The following is a 24,140-nucleotide window of genomic DNA, read 5'->3' on the forward strand; positions in this document are numbered from 1 at the left end:
ACCCCCGCAAAGCCCAGAGGAAGGGACAACGTACATCGCTCCTGCAAAAGAACCCTCCGTCAACACAGCACTGGTTCCTCAGCTCTCCACCATCTCACGAGCACTCACACCTTCCCCTGTTATGGTCCTTGAAAACATTGAACCCGAAATTGTGTATGCAGGCTATGACAGCTCAAAACCAGATACGGCCGAAAATCTGCTCTCCACGCTCAACCGCTTAGCAGGCAAACAGATGATCCAAGTCGTGAAGTGGGCAAAGGTACTTCCAGGTAGGATTGCCTCTCCTTTCACGTGCTGCATCCTGAACTTAACAAATCTGGGCAATTGACTTCGCCATCTCCAACCATGCAGTAGGAGTTAGCTTTCTATGTAATCCTGATATCAGATTTTTGTAATTGATAGCAAATTGATCAAGTATATAGGAAAAATATGGTTAATGTGCTCATTTCTTCTGAGAATGCAGGGTTAAGGATTTTATTGTTGAAATGACAGATACAGCTGGGCGCAGTGGCTCATGCCTGTAATCCCAGCACTTTGAAAGGCCAAGGTAGGTGGCTCACGGAGGCAGGAGTTCAAGGTCACGAGGTCAGGAGTTCAAGACCAGCCTGGCCAAGATAGTGAAACTCCATTTCCACTAAAAATAAAAAATTTAGCCCTGCGTGGTGGCAGGTGCCTGTAATCCCAGCTATTCAGGAGGCTGAGGCAGGAGAATTGCTTGAACCCAGGCGGCAGAGGCTGCAGTGAACCGAGATCCCACCACTGCACTCCAGCCTGGGCAACAGACTGAGACTGTATCTCAAAAATAAGATAAAAATTAAAAATTAAAAAAATGACATATGCACTTCTTATGTTGATCAAAATGGAAAATGTCATACAAAAAATAAGATAAAATACATTCTGTTCATGAAATCACAAGGTGAGCACATTATTAGCAGCTCATAACTAGTGTTAATCTAAGTATAGACCAAGTAAGCCAAGGCCTAGCAAGTAAGTTGTCAGAGACCTGGAATGCCTCTTCTGTCTGAAAAAAAATCACCTTGCCCCCTAGCACCCTTTAAATTGTCCCTGGAATTCCTATTTTAGTCTTTTTTTTGTTTCATGGGATTTAATTAATGAGGCCCCTCTAAATCTACAGAAACATCACTTAGAAATTGCCATTCCATTGTCCCAGTTTATTAATCTAAAGCAGTTTCTTAGATTACCTGCAGTCAGACAGCAGCTGTAAAAGTTGGGGAAAGCTCCACTGACTGATTCTTTCAAGAGGAGCTTACCCAGTGCAACTCCACAGGCAGAAAAATAACATGATGCCACTGGAGACAGGGCAGTAATAAAACAAAAGAAGGCCCGGTACAGTGGCCCATGCCTGTCATCCCAGCACTTTGGGAGGCCGCGGTAGGCAAATCACTTGAGGTCAGGAATTCAAGACCAGCCTTGCCACCATCCTGAAACCCCATCTCTACTAAAAACACTACTCGGGAGGCTGAGGCAGGAGAATGGCGTGAACCTGGGAGGCGGAGCTTGCAGTGAGCCGAGATGGCGCCACTGCACTCCAGCCTGGGCGACAGAGTGAGACTCCATCTCAAAACAAACAAACAAACAACAACAACAACAACAAAAAAAAATATATATATATATATATATACAAAATTTATTTGGGCGTCCTGGCAGGCACCTGTAACCCCAGCTACTTGTGAGCCTGAGGCAGGAGAATCGCTTGAAACCCGGGTTGCAGTGAGCCAATATCACGCCACTGCACTCCAGCCTGGGTGACAGAGTGAGACTCCATCTTAAAAAATAAATAAAGAAAGAACAAAAGAAGAGCTTGAATCTGTCAGGCAAGGAGGACAGGTGCCAAGGAAACATGTTCTACCATAGAACTTTATCAAAATCTGATATTAACCTGGACCATAGGAGGCACCACATGCTCATTTTTTAAGCACCACAAATTCATGAAGAATGAAATCTCCCACCATTATTGCAGACACGCAGGGGTTGACAGTTATTAATTAGATTACCCTTTATTTTAGTGTTATTAATTGTGGGTGGGACAAAGCAAGTTTTGCAGGTTAATACAAATTCTCTCAATCTAACTAAGGGTTTTGGGCTGTCATCCACACTGAAACTCACTGAACTTTGCAATTTTAGTTTGCCCTGGCAGTTTACCCTCATCTAGAATTTAGGATGAATTTAAAGTGAAATGTGGAACAGGACTGGGCCTGTGGTAGGAGCTCTGTAAATGACTGTTGAATTGATTTGAGTCTATTAGGGAAGAGAAAAGTGAAAGAAAGGTGGCTGTTTGGGGTTGACTTAAGAAGCATCTTCCTGGAATGTACTTAAATGCTAAGTGTATTTCTGTGATTAATTGTTTTGTTCTTCAGGATTTAAAAACTTGCCTCTTGAGGACCAAATTACCCTAATCCAGTATTCTTGGATGTGTCTATCATCATTTGCCTTGAGCTGGAGATCATACAAACATACGAACAGCCAATTTCTCTATTTTGCACCAGACCTAGTCTTTAATGAGTAAGTACTTATTAATTAGCCTTCATAAAATAAACTGCAGAGTTATTCGTTATGCTTTCTTTCAGTAATTTCTAAACAGGTATACGTTGGTGAAAAAATCTACTGAAACTGGCATTTTTTAACGTTAAAAATTTACAGATCTCTAGGAACTTAAAAATTACTCGTTGCAACATTACACTGTACACTTCTGAGTATATATAAATCAGTATATATAAATTCCACATAATAATATGTGGGATATATCCCAAAAGAAAGATGATCCAGTTGGCTCTGAAAATTGACTGGTACAAAGCCACAATTAATAGAAAACAGTCTCTTTTGGTATCGACTCCAATTGGGAAGACGATCTAATTTCTAGGAAATGTGAATGTATAAAGTGCCAGCTTTTACGAGCATCATATAATGGTTCTTTTGTTAACAGTATACAGCTGCTCAATGTGTTTTCATGACAATCGTAATTACCCTTCTTTGCCATCATAAAAGAAGCCAAACTGTTATTCTGTAGCGAAACATTTTTAGTTTTATGATGCATTTTAAAGACTGAAAGAATTGTAATCGGTTTTTCTTTGGCCACAAATTCCTTCCTCTTTTAAGTTTACATTTTAATACTGTTTGCATTCCTCATTAGCACATTTTATTTATGTTTATATCTAGCAGTGCTTCTTTGTAATTGTTGGGTCAAGAAATACTTAAAAGGGAATATTTGAATTATGATAGTAACTACAGCCATAGTCTAACAGATGGCTCTCTCTAGCAATAGGAAAATAGGGGTTTCAGTAGGGGAGGCAGATGAGAAATAGGTTGGTGATAAAAGCAAGAAAAGTAATGCAAAAGATGAAAAGTATAGACAGATAATGCCAACATACCACAATAGTACCAGTAGTAATTTACCTAAGAGGACCAGTTTGCCCACATGTGATATACTGCAAAAACAATTTTATTCCAAACATAAATTAGAAACATCAGTTGTTGGTTCTCGAGGTGGCCTTCTTTTGGCAATTTATCAAAAAGAGTAATTCTAGTACTGCATCAGTTTTCACCAGAAGCACGAAGTAAAGTCAAGCAACTGACATGCACAATTTAATTAACTTGTATTCCTCAATAATCAACTGATATTATTGAATAGTAAGCTCGTTTTAAAATATGTTCTATAAACCAGAAAGAAAAACATATTAAAGAGGGTTCTTCTTTTAAAAGGACATGTGAGTAAATAGGAATCTCTATTAGTGCCATCGGTGTTTCAACATTTGATTTTAACAGAAGATTAAAACAACCCATTTAATCTTATTAATACATCTATTAATTTTTGTCATAAAATGCATATAACATAAATTTTTTCATTTTTAGGCATACAACTCAGTAGCATTAATTACATTCACATTATTGTGCAACCATCACCACTATCCGTATCCAATACTTTTTCATCATCCCAAACAAACTCTAAACCCATTCAACAATCAGTCCCCATTATCCCCTCCCATAAACCTCTGGTAACCTCTAGTCTATGAATTTGCGTATTCTGTATATTTAATGTAAGTGGAATCATATAATATTTATCCTTTTGTGCCTGGCTCATTTCGCTTAGCCTATTGTTTTCAATGTTCATCCATATTTAGTATGTGTCAGAATTCCGTTCCTTTTTATGGCAGAATAATATTCCATCATAGGTATATCAAGTCAGTCCTCATTAGTGGATTCTATAGTTGCATATTTGCTTACTGAATGCATTTATTTGTAATCTCAAAGTCAATACTCACAGGATTTTCATGGTCATTCACAGACAAATGCAGAGCAACAAGGAATTTGAGTTGCCAAGAGAGCACATTGCAGCTGAGCTCACACAAGGGGCCATTCCACCATCTTGTTTCAGCTTTCATGCTATATACTCATCCTTTTCACAGTCTATTTAGTGCCACATGTTTTGCATTTTTATGCCTTTTGGTGATTTCACCGTTTAAGATGGCTGGCCGCTAGACGTAGTGCTGAAGGGCTAGCTAGTGTTCTTCAGCTCAAGAAAGCTGTGATGTGCCTCACAGAGAAAATAGGTGTATCAGATAATCATTACTGAAGCATAAGTTATGGTTCTGCTGGCTGTAGTTCAATGTTAACAAGCCAGGAATATATGTTAAGTAAGATGTCTTTAAACAGAAATACACACGAAACAAAATTAGGTATAGATCAGTTGATGACATGTGACCAGAGGTTGTAAGGACCATTACCCCAGACTTCCCCTATAGGAGGGATAGTTGTACATTGCTAATTCAGTGTTTGCTGCTGTGACTTTATAGAACATGACTACAGCAAATATTTTATCCAATCATCTGTTAATGGGCAGTTTGCTTGTTTCCACCTTTGACTGTTCTGAATAACATTGCACTGAATATGGGTATACAAATATATCTTTGAGATGCTGCTTTATCTCACTACCTAGAATTAGAATCCCTGGGCATACAGTACCTCTGTGTTTAACTTTTTAAGGAGACACCACACTCTTTTTCCACAGCAGTTGCACCATTTTGCATTCCCACCAGCAATGTACAAGGGTTCTAATTTCTCCACATCCTTGCCAGCAGTTTTTTCTTTTTATTAACTAGCCATCCCAGTAGGCATGATGTGGCATCTCACTGTAGTTTTAATTTGCATTTCCCTAATAGCTAATGATGTTGGACATGTTTTCATATGCTTATGGGCCATTTGTATATCTTCTCTGTAGAACTGTTCATGTAAGTTCTTTATCCATTTTTTAATTGGATTATATGTCTTTTTGTACTTGAGTTGTAGGAGTTCTTTATGTATTATGGATATTAAACCCTTATCAGATGCATGATTTGTAAATATGTCTCTCAACCTGTGACTTGCCTTTTTACTCTGTTGAAAGTGTCCTTTGGTGCACAAATATTCATAAGTGTAGTGAAGTCAAAATCTCTTCTTTTGTTCCCTTTTCTTAGGTGTCACTTATTACTTTTTAATTGTTTATAAATATCTGAATATAAAGGGCTCCAAACAATTACAGAATTGTAAGAATGTTTTTTCATAAATGGAACTTAGGGGAAAGCACCTTATATTTGAAGGCTGGGAATAATGTACTTAAAGGGGTTTGGAAATAAATAAGAAACAAACAAAAAAAAAAGAAAAGGTCATATAAGCTTTGTGTATTTGTCTATTCTAGAGAATACTGATACAGATAAAATGGAAACAACAAAAGATAAATGCTTTCTAATATTAAAAGTAGTTAAGTGTTATTGATGTAATTATTAGAATGGACATTTTGCTCTCTGCTCTTAAAACTTTTGACCTCAACCCAATCCAGACTTCTGTAGGGTTTCTTTCTATCAACTAGAAAGAACAGAGCAAAGCTGTGTTTTTCAAGGGGCTAGGGTGGATTCTACTCTGGGGAAATAATTGGAAATTATATAAAGCCTTTTGGTCAAATTGCATCAAAAAGAGAGCTCGATGTGGTAGCTCCGTCACTGGGTACCATGATAGATTCTGTATCTTTTAGGGAAATCAGTAAGTTACAGAGCATGCCCGAATGCATATGTATACATGCTTCATCTTGCATTTATTCTAGGAATATTTATTAACTGTTGTCAGTATTCTAAGCAGTAGTTTTAGAATAGTGTGAGAAAAAAATCCCTCTCTCATAGAACATACAGTCTAATGAGAGAGACAGAAATACTGAGTTTTGTAAGTAAAATATAATTGTGATAAGTATTGAAAGGAAAATTGATCTAGTCAGGAAAGTCTTCCTTGGGAATGATTAAACTGGTGTTCCCCAGGTGAAGGAAGTATATGAGGAGGAAAGTTGATCTAGCCTGAAAGACCAGCATGTGCAAAGGCCAAGTGACAGGAAAGAACATGGGCCTTCAATGAACTGAGAGCAAGACCGTGTGGCTGGAGGGGAGCCTAAGGCCAGGTCCTGTGGGTTTCAGAGGCCACATCAGAGACTTGGCTCTTTCTTTTAAGAGCAGTGGAACAGCCATTGAATTATTCTAAGTGATGGGGTAGCATTTCCAGATTTGCTTCTTGAAAAGATCCCTCTGAATGCAGAATGGAAAATGGGTTAGAAGTGAGTCAGAGCAGATCTTGGGAAACCAGATCTTGCGTTGGGAATTCAGGTGATAGTGTAAGGTGAAATCAACAAGAATTGCTAGTGGTTGGATATTGGCAAGGACTGGAGTGGGGGAAGAATTAGCTGTCTAGGAAGACTTCCAAGCCTCTGCCATAAATGCCAAGAAGGATTTGGTGCCCCTCACTGGGATGGGGAATAAGGGAAAAAGACTCAGGTTTGGAAGGGCAGGGGAAGGGAGAGCCTGGGACCAATTTTAAGGGTAAGATTGACTTGCCTTTGAAAAATTATCCAAGAAGACATTACATAGGCAGTTATTTCTACAGGTCAGAAACTAAAGAGGTGTCCTAGCTAAAGTTAAACATTCTGAACTCATTTTGGAAGTAGTAGTTGAAAGAGGAATGTCGTGACATGGATCGCAAGGAAAGAGATGACTTTAAGAAAGGAGATGCGACTACCCTATCATGTTTTATGTTTTTGTGATCCCAGTGAGGTGTGACCTAGAAAACTCAAAGCATGCCTCACGCATTGCTTGCCAATGCCTTATACATTCATATCTTCTGAACATGTTCTACGCTTTCCCTGAGTCATTACCTGTGCTTTCGTACCCTTCCACAACAGCAAAGGCAGCAGTCTGGCATTTTGTGTAAAGCAGTAGTGACGCAGCTCGCTTGAGGGCAGAGTACACCGATGTGGTCCTCGCTTGCTCTCCCACCAACCCTTGGCTGTTTACACCACCTCCCACCTGGTGTTGCCAGCTCTTAAGTGCGTGTATCTCTGCCTTATTTCACTGGCACACCTCATTGAAGTCACACACTCTGTCTTAATCGTTTTTGAATCTCTAGCAGCTGGCATTGTGCCTGAATCATAGTAGGTACTCCATAAATATTTGCTGAATAAATGAATTATTGAACAAATAAACCAAACAATCTATTAATCAGTCTGAAAGGGGCTTCCTAAGTTTACATTTCTAATTATGAGGATGAAGTTTATGATGAAGTGGGATGCATGGCTTTCCTGAACAGAGGCATTGCAATATTTAAAACAGAGGAACAAAACTTTGGGTTTACCTTCAACTGTGACACAGATCTGAAAGTTCCCAAAGATCTTATTCTCTGGTATTAGCATCACTGGAGATGGAGGAAAGGTGGGAAATAGGGAATAATAAAGGAAACATTCTTTCTAATTTTTTATTAAACATTAGGGTGAAGATGTTAGTTAATACTTTAAATTAACATAGAACTTTTCTTATTATAAACTCAAAACTTTTCAAATATGTATTAAATGATTAATTATTCAATTTTACCTTGAAATAGCTTATCATATATTGCTACAGATCGCTGCAAGTATTCAAATTTCTTATCAATTCACTACACATATTAAAACTCCCACTGAAGCCTGTAATGACTTTTTTTTTTCATTTTTTTTTTATAAGTTCTGAAATGAAGGTTCAGTATTACTCTTTTACATCTTGGCTGATATTTTAAAATTAAACATATATTAAAGACTTGCTTATACACCTCAAGTAGTAGCCCAGTAAAAAATGTTTTTGATGATCTTCTACTGTCCTCAGCGTCTGAACTTTGGATTGTTTTGGTTCACAGACTGTTGGCGAGAGTGAGAGAGGGTTGAAGTCTTACTGGCACTTCACGTGCCTCTCCGGGAGGAAGGTGACTTCCACCCACACCAGCCTGCGTCTGAAGCACTAGTTGTGTGAGGGCAGCTCCATTAGATGAGTACACAACTCAGTTGCCATCGGCTACTTCTTGTCATGTTTTCATGGGGTGCTACCTGTTTCTTTGTGTCCCCAGTCGCTGGGTTAGTGTGCTGGCGTAGTCCAGTTGTCCTCAGGGTTCTCCCCGGGCCATCCTGCCAACATTACAGTGCCAGTGAGATCCCTCTGTACCTAACATTCTGAAGCTCCACGAGGCCTGGCTTCCAAATGGGTTGTGTGTTCCAAAGTCTGTCCCACTGTGGTGGAGACTGGGATCAGAGGATCCTCATGGAGGCCAGGAGGGGGTCGGAGGTATGGCAAGCCCCAGTGTCCCTTCCCACAGGGAGTGGTGGATCTTCCTGAGCCACTGGAGGTGACTCGTGTGCCTGGACCCTCACCCCAGCAGGGTTAGGGCCAGCGATAGTTGGGGGACAGGAGTTCTGATGAGAGGAGTCAGGGATGTAGGATGAACCTGATCAGCTCCTCCTTCAGTGGCTGCTTTTGTTCTTCCTTCTCTCTCCCCAGCCCACTTCCCCTTCTCCTTCTTTCAAGTTAGGATTTCTTACTTCTCCTTGGCTCACTGGGAAAACTGCTGTGTGATTTCTGCAGCTTCCAGTGTCTGACCCTCCTCCCTTTTCTTCTCACTTCTCCCTGCTCCTTCCTTTGGTTTCCCTTCTGTTACTCCCCTCCTTCCTTCTCCCCTTCTATCTCCTTCTTCCACCTCCCACTGCTCCATACACCCCTTTTCCTTCCACTGAGAAACCTACTCCTGAGATTTCCATTTTTTTTTAAATGTCTGGGTAAGTATGAGGGAATGAAGTTCAAAAGAAGGAAACAAGTCTTCCTTCCATGCCTTATTTTTCCGTTGGACCCTATGAAAAACCAGACCTCGCACCAGCAGCTAGAGGGCCAAGGCCTCCAGCCGACGGCCTGACGATGAAAGCAGCTCCCCCTGCAGGTGGCACACGAACTGCCGGCCTCACCATAGCCCCGCTGTTCCCAGCGGGGAATCCGTCTGGGTCTGCAGCAACCTTAATTCTTGCCTCCTCAGAAGACAGAATTTGACTGAGGGGCAGAAGGAAAGACTGAGGCGAATGTTACACAGCAGGAGTGAAAGTTTATTAAAAAGCTTTGAGCAGGAACGAAAGGAAGTAAAGTAACCTTGGAAGAGGGTGAAGCATGTGACTTGGGAGATCAAGTGTGCAGTTTGATCTTTGACTTGGGGTCATATACGTTGGCATGCTTTCTGGGAGATTGCGTCCCTTCTCCCCTGATTCGTCCCTTGGGGTTGGCTGTCCGCATGCGGGGTGGCCTGCTAGCATTTCGGAGGGAGCATGCGCAATGTGTTTACTGGAGTTCTATGCATGCTCACTTGAGGTGTTCCTCCCTTACCAGTCCAGAATTCCTAGAAGGTAATACCAGCTGAACTCTGCCATTTTGCCTCTTCATGCGCATGCTTGAGCCCACTCACCTAACTCCTGAGATCTTATCAGGAAGCTGCTTATCACCGGTTTCAGGTTTTTCTATCTATTAGGAGACTGCCTTTCCCTGGCACCGACTGACACCAATTATTATTTTAGAGAAACAGTATAACAACTGCCTGACCTGAGGGTCACCTGACATTCCTGATGGCAGTAAGAGGGACCGCTCCTGCCCTGCTCATGTCTGCCTGCCTACCTACTGTAACACTACCACTGCCTATTTTGTATCTGGTTCTCTTCATTCCTACCTGGCCCTTGGAGACAGTGGAGCTCAAGACTCTTGAATAAAGAAAAGCAACGTCATAAGTAGAAAATCGTTGATCTTTATCTGCAAAGGACAGAAGCACTCCAGAATGGAAATTGGGTTTTTACACAAAAGTAGTGTTTAGAGGCCGTATTCCCACCTGAAGGAGGCTACACAGAGTGAAGAACTCTAGGGGAAGGGACAATGGAGCTGGAGGAGGTTTTATAAGCTACAAACAAGAACAGTCATTTAGTTATATACAGGGAAAGAGGAGAGGTAGATACAAGTCCCCAAAACCCGAATGATTTCCTTCCCTCCTTTCCTCTACTTCTTTTTAAAATAGTATTTATTCCTTTTTGTCAGTCTATCATAGTGATAAGGATTAGAGTTGGAGTAGAAAGCCACTTCTAGCCAGGCATGGCACCTCACACTTGTAACCCAGCACTTTGGGAAGCTGAGGCAGGAGGATTGCTTGAGTCCAGGAGTTCAAGTCTAGGCTGGGCAACAAAGACCGTGTCTCTACAAATAATTAGCTAGACACAGTAGTGTGCACCTGTGGTGCCAGCTACTTGGGAGGCTGAGGTGGGAGGATCACTTGAGCAATCAGGAAGCAGTTCAAGGTTATAGTGAGCCATGATTGCACCACTGCACCCCAGCCTGGGTGACAGAGCAAGACCCTATCTCAAAAAGAAAAAAAAAAGAAAGAAAAGAAAAGTCATTTCCAGACATTTTAGCAGAGGAAGTGAAAGGAGGGAAGTTCTGGAAGAAATGGATAACCTGCTGCAATGGTACTTCTGAGTTACATCATAGTAAGAGAAGTTCCAATACTGAGCACGCAGAAGACAGTGACTGCCTATACCTGAGAAAGGGAAAAACACCTAAGAGGGGAGTATTAACTTAAGACAAGAACAGAGGGGACACTTCCTAACTCAGTTCTTCAGTAGTCTTCTTTTTTTTTTTTTTTTTTTTTGAAACAGAGTTTCGCTCTCGTTGCCCTGGCTGGACTGGCTAGAGTGCAATGGTGAGATCTTGGCTTACCACAACCTCCGCCTCTTGGTTTCAAGGGGATTCTCCTGCCTCAGCCTCCCGAGTAGCTGGGACAACAGGCATGTGCCACCATGCCCGGTTAATTTTGTATTTTTTTTTAGTAGAGATGGGGTTTCCCCATGTTGGTCAGGCTGGTCTCGAACTCCTGACCTGAGGTGATCCACCCGCCTCAGCCTCCCAAAGTGCTGGGATTACAGGCATGAGCCACCGCGCCCAGCCTGTTGTTTTTCTTTTGTTTTGTTTTTATAAAACCCTGCCTCTCATTTTAGACTACTCGTGGGAGAAGGAAATAAGTGGTATTTATTGTCCTTTCGTTTGGCAGATACTTATTGAGCAACTTCAGTGTACTAAGCACTGTTCTAGGCAGTGGGAATACAACAGTAAACAAAATAAGATTCCCTTCCTTCATGGGGCTTACAGTCCAGTGGTAGGTATAGGTGGGTGACAAAGCAGAAACAGTGGAGGCGGCATTGTGAAACAGTCCTGCCTGCAGTGCTGCTAGAGAGCAGAGCTTGGATCCCATCTCTGATACTTGTATATGACAACAGCAAAAGTGGTACTTAAAATAATATGTCGTTTCAGTGAATTTCCTCAAGGGCTTTACTAGTGCCCTTGGTTAGCCACATTGGCCTCCTTTTGCTGCATTGAGGATCCAAACTCATTCTTAACTCGATGCCTGTTCTCTTTGCAGAAAGATGGCTCTTCTGAGCCTTCTTGTCTTAGCTCTAAATATTTCTTGTTCAGACAGATTTTGCATGATCATCTGTATTAGGCTGTTCTTGCATTGCTGTAAAGAAATACCTGAGACTGGGAAATTTATAAAGAAAGGAGATTTAATTGGCTCATCGTTCTACAGACTGCACAGGAGGCATAGCACCGGCATCTGCGTCTGGGGAGGCCTCAGGAAGCTTCCCATCCTGGCAGAAGATGAAGGGAGAGCAGGCACATCACATGGCAAAAGCAGGAGCAAGAGAGAGAGGGGAGGGGGGTGCACCACACACTTTTAAATGACCGCTGTCACCAGGAGGACAGCATTTAGACCAAGGGGATGGAGCTAAACTGTTGATTAGAAATCCACCCCCGAGGCTGGGCGTGGTGGCTCACGCTTGTAATACCAACACTTTAGGAGGCCCTGCAGGCGGATTGTTTGATTGCTACTCAGGAGTTCAAGACCAGCCTGGGTAACATAGTGAAACCCTGTCTCTACCAAAAATACAGACAATTAGTCGGGCGTGGTGGTGCATGCCTGTGGTCCCAGCTACTCAGAAGGCTGAGGTGGGAGAATCACTTGTGCCCAGGAGGTGGAGGTTACAGGGAACCGTGATTGTGCCGCTGCACTCCAGCCTGGGTGACAGAGTGAGGCCCTTTCAGGGGCGGGGGATGGGGAAGAAAGAAAGCAGTGCACCCCTGAGATCCAATCACCTCCCACCAGGCCTCACCTCCCAGCAGGCCCCACCTCCAACACTGAGGATTACAATTTAACATGAGATTTAGAGGGGACACATAACCAAACTATATGATCGGGGATCTGTAGATCCTAGAGCTGTCCGTCAGATCTAGAATACACTTCTGCCACTTCCCTCCCCATTTTATCATATCTCTGTTTTCTCCCTAGTAACCCTCCTACCCCCATTAGCGTAGGCTCTGAGAGGGCAGGAACCTGGCCTGTCTGATTTACCTTTGCATTGCCAGCTGCTAGAATACTGCCTGGCATTAGTTAAGCGCTTGATGAACTAATTAATTTTAAAATGCTATTTTCAGCATATTTCCTGCTGCTTCTCTGCATACACTCCACACCAGCCAAATTAACCTTTCTCTTCCCTAGGTCTTTCTACTGCTGTGCCTTGCTCCTGATACTTCCCTTCTCCCTCAAGCCCAACCCAAAGCATACTTTCTTGCTGCCAACTTGTCTTACCGTTAAAGAATGATGTCCCCTCATACACTCTATAGCAGGGGTCCTCAGCCTTTTGGGTACCAGGGACCAGTTTCGTGGAAGACAATTTTCCACAGACCTGGCAGGGTGTGGGGATGGTTTCAGGTTGAAACTGTTCCACCTCAGATCATCAGGCATTAGTTAGATTCTCATAAGGAGCATGCAACCTAGATCCCTCACATGCACAGTTCAACTAGGGTTCACAGTCATATGAGAATGTAATGCTGCTACTGATCTGAGCACTCAGGCAGTAACGCTCACTCGCCTGCTACCCACCTCCTGCTGTGTGGCCCAGTTCCTAACAAGCCATGGACTGTAATACAGTCTGTGGCCCCAGGCTTGGGGACCCCTGCTCTATAGTACTTCTTTTATATCTCGATCATTTGGTACTTACTGTGTCTATATATGTTTTTTACTCTAGGTATACTGTAAATGCCTAGAGCACAGAAAATATACTTGTTAAAGTTATCCATAGTGTCTAGCAAAATGTGTGTATGTGTGTGTGTGTCTGTGTGTGTGTGACAGAGAGAGAGAGAGAGAGATGGAGTCTCACTCTGTTACCCAGGCTGGAGTGCACTGGTGTGATCTTGGTTCACTGCAAACTCTGCCTCCTGGGTTCAAGTGATTCTCCTGCCTCAGCCTCCCGAGTAGCGGGACCAAAGACACCTGCCACCATGCCCAGCTAATTTTTTGTATTTTTAGTAGAGATAAGGTTTCACCATGTTAGCCAGGCTGGTCTCAAACTCCTGACCTCAAGTGATCCACCCACCTTGGCCTCCCAAAGTGCTGGGAGCCACCACGCCCGGCTGCAAAAATACATATAACTGGCACTCGGTGACTGTTTTTGGTTTGTTAATGTGTGCTCTTTCTGGCACATGGGTCAGAACCCAATTCCCTGATGTGGATTGACCTTACAGTGTTTTGGAGGCTTAATATATAAACTTAATGAAAAAGATTCAGTTTTGCAGACTTCTTTAAATTTTACTTCAAGAGTACTACTGTATGTTAATATTCCATGTATGATATTTCTTGTAGCGTTCTTGAGAAATTTCCTAAGGAGTTAATGAAGCTGGGTAATTGTCAGGATAGTATGAAATTAAAGCAAAACAAATACGAGACTGCAAATGGAATAAACTGTTTAAGCTATATATTATTATATTGGGATCAGATAGAGTAGTAATGATGCAAGAAATATATCCAAGCTTTATTCTGGCTAACTAGAGGGAGCTATTTTTCATTTTTAATAAAAGTCTAAAACAGTTTAAGATCATATATTGTCTCTAAAAGGCTTAGTGTAGCTAATATTAGCATATTGCTTTTTATTTCTGTTAACATGCTCAAGGACCTTGGTCTCTTCAGCTAAAAATACTCTTGTTTTCTATATAAAATAAAGTTCCTGGAGTAAATTTCTTTCTTTTTTTAACTTTTGTAGAGATGGGGTCTCACTGTGTTGCCCAGGCAGCGTAGTGGCATGATAGTTCACTGCAGCCTCGATCTCCTGGGCTCAGGTGATCCTCCTGCCTCAGCCTCTCAAGTAGCTGGGACTGTAGGCACATGCCACCACAACTGGCTAATTTCTTCCTATTTTTTTAGAGACAGGGCTTCAGTCTGTCACCTAGGCTGGAGTGCACTGGCGTGATCATAGCTCATCGTAACATCAAACTCCTGAGTTCAAGCAGCCCTCCCATCTCGGGCTACCAAGTAGCTGGGTTTACAGATATGAGACACCACGCCCCGCCTGGAGTAGATTTCTTTATTGAAAATTTGGTAAATGGGGAAAAATTATTTTTATGCAGTGATTCTATTCCCAGATAGGGCAGGTGCAATGGAATGGGCCAGTCATCTCTAAAACAAAGAAGGGCTCCAGACTCCCCCCTTGACACAGGCCAGAAGACCTAGAAATAGTAGCTTTGCTGGCACTGCTCTGGATTGAAGAAGGGGAACACACTTGAATGTGTCTTGCTGCTTAAAGCATTTTATGAACTTCTGTCTTTAGACGTTTCTAGAATGGAAACTGAACCACACGATTATTTTTTATTATATCCCATGAGAGATGATTTTTGTTTTATAATTTTCCCCTTTTCCACCCATGAACCCCAAGCTTATTTAATAGGGTCATGTTGGGGAGGGCTCTCAAAAGGTTATTTAACTTTCCCTGGGTTCTGGCATCTGACACTGTTCTGAAAGAAACAAGTGGAGGATGAAGGGAAACAAACAAGAAGGTCATATTTGGAGACCCTCGGCCTCCTTATGAAAGTACACTTGTGCACCTGGATCAGGGGAGCTGCAGTAGGAGTGTTGTACAAGCCAACATACATACCTACAGGTGTGACAGCCTTATATAACATCATCATCAAAGACATCATCTGTGTCCCTGTCCCTTGAAGTAGACACCACTTCAACAGAAGCAGTGGAATTAGCAGTTTAGAACCTCCTCAATTCCTGTCCGCTGCAGCTGTATATCAGTCTCCACTTACCTTGGCACTGCAGTGCAAAAGTAACTGATAATCAAGTAGTTTAGGGGTAGATCTGAAGGATTCTGAGCTGATGCTGAAAGCTTATGGAAGGTGTCATGCTAAATACTATCTCCAATACTTCATTTTATTTAATCCTCACAACTCTGTGAGGTTGGAATATATTATCCTGCTTTTAAAGATGAGGAAAGCCCAAAGTTTTGAACACAGGTGTCTCTCTGTCCAAAGTTCAGAATTTTTCAGCTATAAAAAGGCTTCTACCTTGACTATGGAATTTGGATTTTCAGGCAGTTACACACAGTATAGAGCTTTGGAGCTTAATAATGGTTTCAGACATGATATATATTTGAAACTCTTACTGGCCAATCATCATTGTCCATATTGTACTGCAATAACACAGTCCCTGAGTCTAGGTAATTTGAAGAACCATGATTTATTTCTTACAGTTATAGAGGCTGAGAAGCCTCAGATCAAGGGGCCCACATCTGGCGGGAACCTTCCTGCTGCATCATCTCATGGTAGAAGGCAGAAGGGCAAGAAAGAGAGAGAAAGACACGGTGCTGAAACTTGCTTTTATAACACATCGTCTCTCAAGATGACCGACTCCTATGAGAACATTAATCCATCCATGAGGGCAGCATGACCTAGTCACCAATTATTAGGCTCCACCTCTCAACACTGTTGCATTTGGGATTAAGTTTCTAACACATGTACTTTGGGGTACATACTCAAATCATACCACTAATCATTTATCATCTTTCATAAGAATTATCCTTTAAGTGAGATGGCCGGGCACCGTGGCCCTGTAATCCCAAAACTTTTGGAGGCTGAGGTGGCCAGATCGCTTGAGCTTAGGAGTTCAAGAACAGCCTAGGGAACATGGCAAAACCCTGACTGTATAAAAAGTACAAAAATTAGCCAGGTGTGGTGGCACGTGTCTGTGGCCCGAGCTACTCAGGAGGCTGAGGTAGGAGGATCCACCTGAGCCCAGGGAAGTTGAGGCCACAGTGCGCCGAGATCACACCACTGCACTCCAGCCTGGGCAACAGAGCAAGACCCTGTCTCAAAAAAATAAAATAGGTGAGAGAGACATACCCAGTATATAAACCACACAAATAAGAAATAAAATGTTCTTAGAAAAACTGGAACTTTAGTTCATATTTTAAATTATTTCTCCATATCTGTTTTTCTTCCTTTCTGATTTCAAGGTGGTACTTAAGAGCTCAATTGTTGAAGATGTAAGGCCCAGTCCCTAATATTGTCGTTAATGAGCTTCATGTTGTTGAGTGAGTGAGCCTTCGTTTCCTTTCTACAGAATGAGGGAATTAGCCCAGACCAGCAGTTTGTAAATGGTGTGTTCTCAGGACCCTTTTACACACTCAGATCATCAAGAATCCCAACAAGCTTTTCTTTATGTAAGTTATATCTATTGATATTTACCCAGATTAGAAATTCGAACAACTTTTCTAAAATATTGATTTATCAATTTGTTTTAAAAGAAACATAAAGCCATCACATATGATACAAATAACATAAAACATGAATATTTTTATGAAAAACAACTTTTTTCAAAAAAAAAAAAGTGAGAAGAATGGCATTGTTTTGCCTGTTTGCAAATTCCTTTAATCTGGCATTCTCTCTTCTGCTTCTTACATTTAGTCTGCTGTGATGGGTTGTTTTGGGGGAGGCATATGAAAAAAATTTAGCTTCACCCAGATACATAGTTAGAAAAAAGAGGATCTAACAGACACCTTGAAAGGGTTTTGGGGACACCCTGGCGTCCTCAGACCACACTTTGAGAAATGCTGGACTAGATGACCTTTAAAACCCAACCCAGACTCTAATTCCACCTGGCTTTGGTGAAGCCTTACTGAATATCTGAATCTGTTTCCTCATTCAAGAAAGACTTAATGTATATACCAGATGCCGAAAAATCAAAGCTAGATAGAACATAGTCCCTGAAAGGGCTCATAGTCTAGTAGCAAAATACTTACAGAGCCTACCACATGCCATTTACTATACTTGACGCTTTTGTATGAATCATCTTATTTACAGACAATTATATTTTGAAGCAGATGTTATTGTCACTCTTTCATAAATGATGCAGAGAGAGATCCAATAAATTACTTAAGATCACATCACACTGAAAGATGGGCCTCAGGTCTGAGCCTAGGACTCCCCTCACAGCGTGTGCTGTTTTCGTTATACCACATTTCTCCTGTGTCTGCTGAATAATAGAGATGGAAGTGTCTCACAGGTCCCCTCTACCTTCCTATGGTTACGATTATATAGTGCTACTGTACCAGTGAGATAACTTGTTCTCATAGCTTTGAGAATGTGTCGTTAGAATGTGTCCAAAAAAAAAAAAAAGAGGAGTAGTACAGTATTGTAAATGAATATCCTAATCACTTCCCCTAAAGTGAGATTAAATTCTCTTTATTTTTACTATTTAGCTAAAAGATGAACAATAACCAGCATTTCACCAGTCAGAAATAAATATTGAAACTACACTGTGGTGGCTATTGTAAGGAATCAAAAGAAATGAAACATAGAACTTCCATCCTCTAGAATTCTAGAGTGTAGCTGGTGAGTTACTGGACAAGTAACACCTAAATGCATAAATAGTGGCCCAACAAGGTGAAGACAAGTGACAGGTGACAGGTGTTATGAATGGGTGCTCCAGGAGTTTAAAAAGCAGGTGGCAGCTACTCAGGAGGCTGAGGCAGGAGAATCGCTTGAACCTGGGAGGCAGAGGTTGCAGTGAGCCGAGATTGTGCCATTGCACTCCAGCCTGGGGAACAAGAGCGAAACTCCATCTCAAAAAAAAAAGCAGGTGGTTCTTCTGGACTACAGTGGTCAAGGAAAACTGCTGAACAAAACTGTGTAGCTTGAAAGGCCATGTTATCCTCCAAGAGGGTTAGAATTGGATGGGTATTATGAAGCGGGTGGTACGATCCAAGCGTGAGATGCTGTACCTGAGCAGGAAAGGGGATGGGTCTCTGCAATCCATAGTTGAAGCTGTCAAACCACAGGGCCAAAAGAACTGCGGGCTTCAGCTTCAGAGGGACAGAGCCATTTCTTTCCCCCTCTCCTTTTGTTCCCTCACCATTTCTGCTTCCCTTCCTTTTCTCCATGACTGGTCCCCCATTCTTTCTCCTCATTTTTCTGTTTCTGCTTGACCCTTTCTCTTTCCTTTCCTTTTGCTCTATAGCCCTTCCTTATATCATGTAGAGTGAGTGGGATGGTATCATTTTTATTGAATAAAAATGCTACCATCCCATTGTCTTACCTTTGAAATTAGGCACGTTAAGGCTTTTCCAGAGAGAGAACACAGACTGGACAAAGTTGTTGTTTTGTTTGTTTGTTTTTCAAACTTCAGTATGAACTTCTGTGCTCTTTTCTTTGAGATGGTTGCTCTAAATTGAAAACTTTGTTTTGCAGCTCCACCAGTCTTGGTCTTAAAATCATTGAAATTTAAAATCATTGAAATTTCAGTTCCAGAAATTACTCAGAGGAATGATTTTTCTTTATTATTATTTTTTTTCCCGATGGCTTGTCCTAGTTTGTTTGTGCCACTGTTCGCAAAGTACCTGAGACTTAGTGATGTATAAACAATAGAAATTTATTTTCTTACAGTCCTAAATTTAGGCTGAGAAGTTCAAGTTGCAGGTGCCAGCAGGTTCAGTGTGTGGTAAGAGCTGCCATCTCCTTCCAAGATGGCACCTTGTTGCTGCTTCTACCAGAGGAAAAGAACACCATGTCCTCACGTGGCAGAAGGGATGGAAGGGCCAAACTCATCCCTCTCAACCCCTTTAATAAGGGCCCTAAGCCCATCCATGAGGGCTCTGCTCTCACTACTTGATCTCCTCCTACAGGAGGTGATTGTAGCGGGTGATTGAGAAGTGGAGCCTCCTACAGGCCTCACCTCTTACTAGCATATTGATAATTAAGTGACAATATATGAATTTTGAGGGACACATTCAAACCATACCACTGCTGTTCCTTCACCTTGTTGCAGAAAACATTGCTGCCTAGTGGCTGCCCCTGCCCCCTTTTCTTCCCTCTCACATTCTGCCACCCTCCAGTTCTTTGTACAAAGCATCACAGTGAAGGAAGGCTTGGATTGCACTTGCCTCTCTCTCACAAGATTGCCAAGAGCCCAGTGCTTTACTCAAGAATCACAGGGAGGGTCGGATGTGGTGGCTCACGCTTGTAATCCCAGCACTTTGGGAAGCCGAGGTGGGTGGATCACCTGAGGTCAGGAGTTCGAGACCAGCCTGGCCAACAGGGAGAAACCCCCATTTCCAAAAAAAAAAAAAAAAAGGCCGGGCGCGGTGGCTCAAGCCTGTAATCCCAGCACTTTGGGAGGCCGAGACGGGCGGATCACGAGGTCAGGAGATCGAGACCATCCTGGCTAACACTGTGAAACCCCGTCTCTACTAAAAAAAAAATACAAAAAACTAGCCGGGCGAGGTGGTGGGCGCCTGTAGTCCCAGCTACTCGGGAGGCTGAGGCAGGAGAATGGCGTAAACCCGGGAGGCGGAGCTTGCAGTGAGCTGAGATCCGGCCACTGCACTCCAGCCCGGGCGACAGAGCGAGACTCCGTCTCAAAAAAAAAAAAAAATACAAAAATTCGCGGGGCATGGTGGCACACGCCTGTAATCCCAGCTACTTAAGAAGGCTGAGACAGGAGAATCGCTTGAACTCGGGACGCACAGATTACAGTGAGCCGAGATTGCGCCACTGCACTCCAGCCTGGGTGACATAGCGAGACTCTCTCTGAAAAAAAAAAGAGAATCACAGGGAGCTAACAGTTTTAAGCTGTTGTCCTTAACTAACACTCACTGCTTCTAAGCAATGAACATAAAAAACCAACAAATCATTTCTCATTAAAGAGAAACTGCACCGCTACTTAGTTCTGATTAGAGGAAGTTCACAGAATTTCGAGGTAGAGAAGGTTAGAAAATGTCACTTTTACCTCTCATCTACCTTGAAAAGGAATTTCATACAAGTGAATTAAAAGGATAAGAAATATTTAGGCTATACATTGAATAATCAGTGTGTTCATGTCATTTTGTATGCAGGTGTAGTGTGTGTTTCAGTGTTGATGTTTTATGGGAAACGAATGTCACTGGTGGTATAGTGGCCTGGTGGTGTTACACTTATTTCACCCAGTCATGAATGATGCAGTTGTTCATAATGTCCTGAACAAAATCTGCTTTGTGACAGATGTTCAGAATCAGTAATAAGAAAGGACACGTGGCTAATCTCTAATAAATTAATTGAGTTGGACACCACTCTTCTATTCAGACAGATGATGTATCAGCTTTTAGATGATTCCAATAGAAGAAACTACCTTTCCTACAGAACTGTGGCATCCAGAAATGTTTTCTAGGGTATGCTTTGATTAATGAATTTAATCGTGTCTGTGATGACAGAGTCTCTGGAGCTTTAACTGTTTTCTTCTTCCAAAGTAAGAAGAAAAGGTAGAAAGCAAGTGTGTTCACTTTATAGGATCACAGATTTCAAGATAGAAAAAGGAATTGGTGATCCTAGAAAGTGAGCACACACCTGCTTTCCACCTTCCTTGTCCCCACCCCAACACATTCACACACTGCTAAAATCACGTCTGCCCACGTGAGCCACTCTCTGCTGTGGCCTTGGAGGCACAATTGTGCACCTAGATTTTATCAGAGTAAATGTCCTTCTCTACACCATCCTGTGCCAGCTTCTGGTTACTGGAGTAATGTGACTTTTGCTTTAGGAAGAATATGACTCCATGATTTGTTGGTTAATACATATCTTTTATTGTAGTAGGAAAAAGTAATTTCCTGTCACCCTTTACCCAAACAATAGTCTGGTAACGTTTCTAAATTAGCATTTAACTATTGAATTTCAAGAATGTGAACAAAGTTATCAAGTAAAGGAATCCTACCTTTTTACATCCCCGTTTTATAAGTGAGGAAACAATAGTCGTTTATTGAAAGTAAGCAGTGTCTTTACGTTTATACCCAAAATGTCCCTGTATGAAGCAATAATAACTCACCAAAGGTTTTCTGTCTTCTGTATAATCATCTGAGATCTGCATACCATTAAATTTTTAGAAATTTAGTATTGAAATCTACAGCCTAGCCTACAAATATGAGGCTTGATAGTGAAAAAAATACTTAACTAGAAAATTTTTTTTTTTTTTTTTTGAGACAGGTTCTCACTCCTGTCGTCTAGGCTGAAGTCCAGTGGCCCTATTGTGGTTCACCACGTCCTCAACTTCCTGGGCTCAGGTGATCCTCTCATCTCAGCCTCCCAAGTAGCTGGGACTATAAGGACCCACATCCTACTAATTTTTACATTATTAGTAGAGACGGGATCCTACTATGTTGCCCAGGTGGATCTTGAACCCCTGGACTCAAGTGATCTGTCTGCCTCAGCCTCCCGAAGTGCTGGGATTACAGGCATGAGCCACTGCACCTGGCATTGAGAATGTTGTTCTTCTGTTTTCTTTCCGTGGATGTAGCAACTCTGGCAATAAGTCTTAACATAGCATTTATTAAGTGATCATGAGTCTCCAAGCTTGCTCTTGGGTGTTTTAACCATAATACAGCAGTTAAGAGACCAGAATCTGGGAACAGACAGCCTGGATTCAAATCCTAGAATGCTGTTTTCAGTGAGGTTTGACTGCCTTTCCAAAAAATTTCTTGGAATAAGCAAATCATAGTCTAGTTGACACTTACAGCTTGTTCTTCTATCAAAGCCACATATAAACTGTCTCAGCAAAACCTAGAATTTAAAAATTTAGTTTACTAAATCTTAAAACATCCAATGATACTAGAATGGCCTCTGGTAGTAGGCTCTTCTAGTAAGAATTCAGTGCTAGGCGTATTCATGGATTTCCCTGTACCAAGGCCCCTAGTATCTATATAGATAATATCCAGTAAACTATGTTCCTTTTTAATCTCCTACAGTTTGCTCTTTGTCTTTCTTACTTTAGTGTGTGGTGTCTAGACACATATCTCAGAGACAGATGTGCCTCGCATGATACAATAAGCAGTCCTGAAAAGTTGCTTAGAAATCACCTTTTTAAGTGAATTGTATTGGTACTGGCCTTCCTGGGGAAATTCACAGTTCAGAGAATACTAAGATTAAACCTTTGGTCAAGCAAAACATTTTTGTAATGTGATTTATCACAGATACCCCCAATTTTAACTTTCTCTGAAATCTGAATTTTACAGTGGATTATGGCTACACGTTTTCTTTCCTGCACTAAAGACATATATCCTTGTACCCTGAAGAAACCGCTGACTATATAAGTTATTTTAAAATCTACTGTATAAAGGAATGTTTTTAAAAATACTATACATAGGATGTATGGTTTAAAAATTTTTTTTCCAGACTTTTGGTACCACCAGAGGTAAATTACAGTTGCCATTATCACATGTTATTCTGATCTGTGTAACATGCATTAAGGTCAGTGGATATTGTGATGTTGAAGTCCAAGGAGAGTTGTATGAAAGCATATCTCTTCTGGAACATCAACTAAGGTGATAAAATACTGAATTAGCTTTTAACTATTATTAGAATTGATCATGCAAAATTAAGAGAGAATGGATGAATGTTGTGGACACCAGTGGGACATTAGTCTATCTAACACGTTAGTCCAGTAACGTGTTAGAGATGCAGACCACAATGGCATTCTCAGGTGATTTCTACACCTCATGGCTGAGTGCTACCCTGGTTACAAATAAACTCTGCAAGTACTATAAAAATGAACAGGTGTCAGAACTGCAGCTAGTAAAATGGTCCTTCACAGATATATCTTGTCCATTAAGGAAAAATTAATAAGGCTATAAAAAATTAAAAACAGTAAACTGGAATCATTTGAATGTTCAAATTGGGGTCATTTTTATTCTAATTGAGGTTTGGAAGAAAAATCCTGTTTTTCTGCATGCTGTTTTTTAGGAATATAATAAGCCCGAGACATGGACCATCTGTTATACTGACCCTGTAACTAGATGTTCGATTTATTCAGACAGGATGCAGTTTGCGGTATCAGATGTAAAGTCTGTTCTTTCAGGTTGGCTGTGATTACGTGTGTGCACCACACCAGTCAAGTTATTTATTTCTCTGTTGCAAGATTGACACTATTGCTGCCTACTTCTGGAGGCATGCACACACATTCCTAGAGGCAGTTTACTGAAGTAATGAATAGTATGTTAACAAACATGTTTATTGAGAGGCCTCCTCTTGAGATTCCAGAGACTTCAACCCTGATTGAACACAACAAAACAACCTTTGTTTTGTTTATATCTACAAAGAAAAGAACAGCTGAAAGTCTATGAAATATGTTGATTTACCTGTTCCTGTTTGTTGCCAGATATTTTTTTATCACTCACATAATTGTTGACTGATGCACCATACAAAAATCAGTCATAGAAAGATATGTACCCCACTATCCAGAAGAGTACACAGACCTTCAGAATGATCAGAGCTATGTAGAGCTTAATCCAGGGGCTAATGTGAAATATTTCAAAGGCTGCTTTTTGTAGTTCCTTCTTAAATAAAGTGATGTCTTACACACCTAAAAGGTGTTTAGTTGACAAGGTACAGTTCAGTGCCATATTACTAAAGGATCTTACATTTTAAAATGTCATTGTACTT

At 41.5% G+C, this 24,140-nt stretch overlaps 1 protein-coding gene across 2 annotated transcripts in view; it reads left to right on the forward strand.

The window, feature by feature from the left end:
* NR3C2 (nuclear receptor subfamily 3, group C, member 2) overlaps positions 1-24,140 on the forward strand; it is a 359,380-nt gene that overhangs the window by 284,873 nt on the left and 50,367 nt on the right. The window contains exons 8-9 of one of the 2 annotated variants that reach the window (XM_011956685.1): positions 1-269; positions 2,379-2,523. In XM_011956685.1, the coding sequence (XP_011812075.1) occupies positions 1-269; positions 2,379-2,523 (414 nt within the window). The remainder of the gene's footprint in view (positions 270-2,378; positions 2,524-24,140) is intronic. The other variant, XM_011956695.1, reaches the window with a different exon arrangement.

The sequence above is a fragment of the Colobus angolensis genome, unplaced genomic scaffold, assembly GCF_000951035.1.
Source record: "Colobus angolensis palliatus isolate OR3802 unplaced genomic scaffold, Cang.pa_1.0 Scaffold111, whole genome shotgun sequence".
NCBI classification, from domain to species: domain Eukaryota; kingdom Metazoa; phylum Chordata; class Mammalia; order Primates; family Cercopithecidae; genus Colobus; species Colobus angolensis.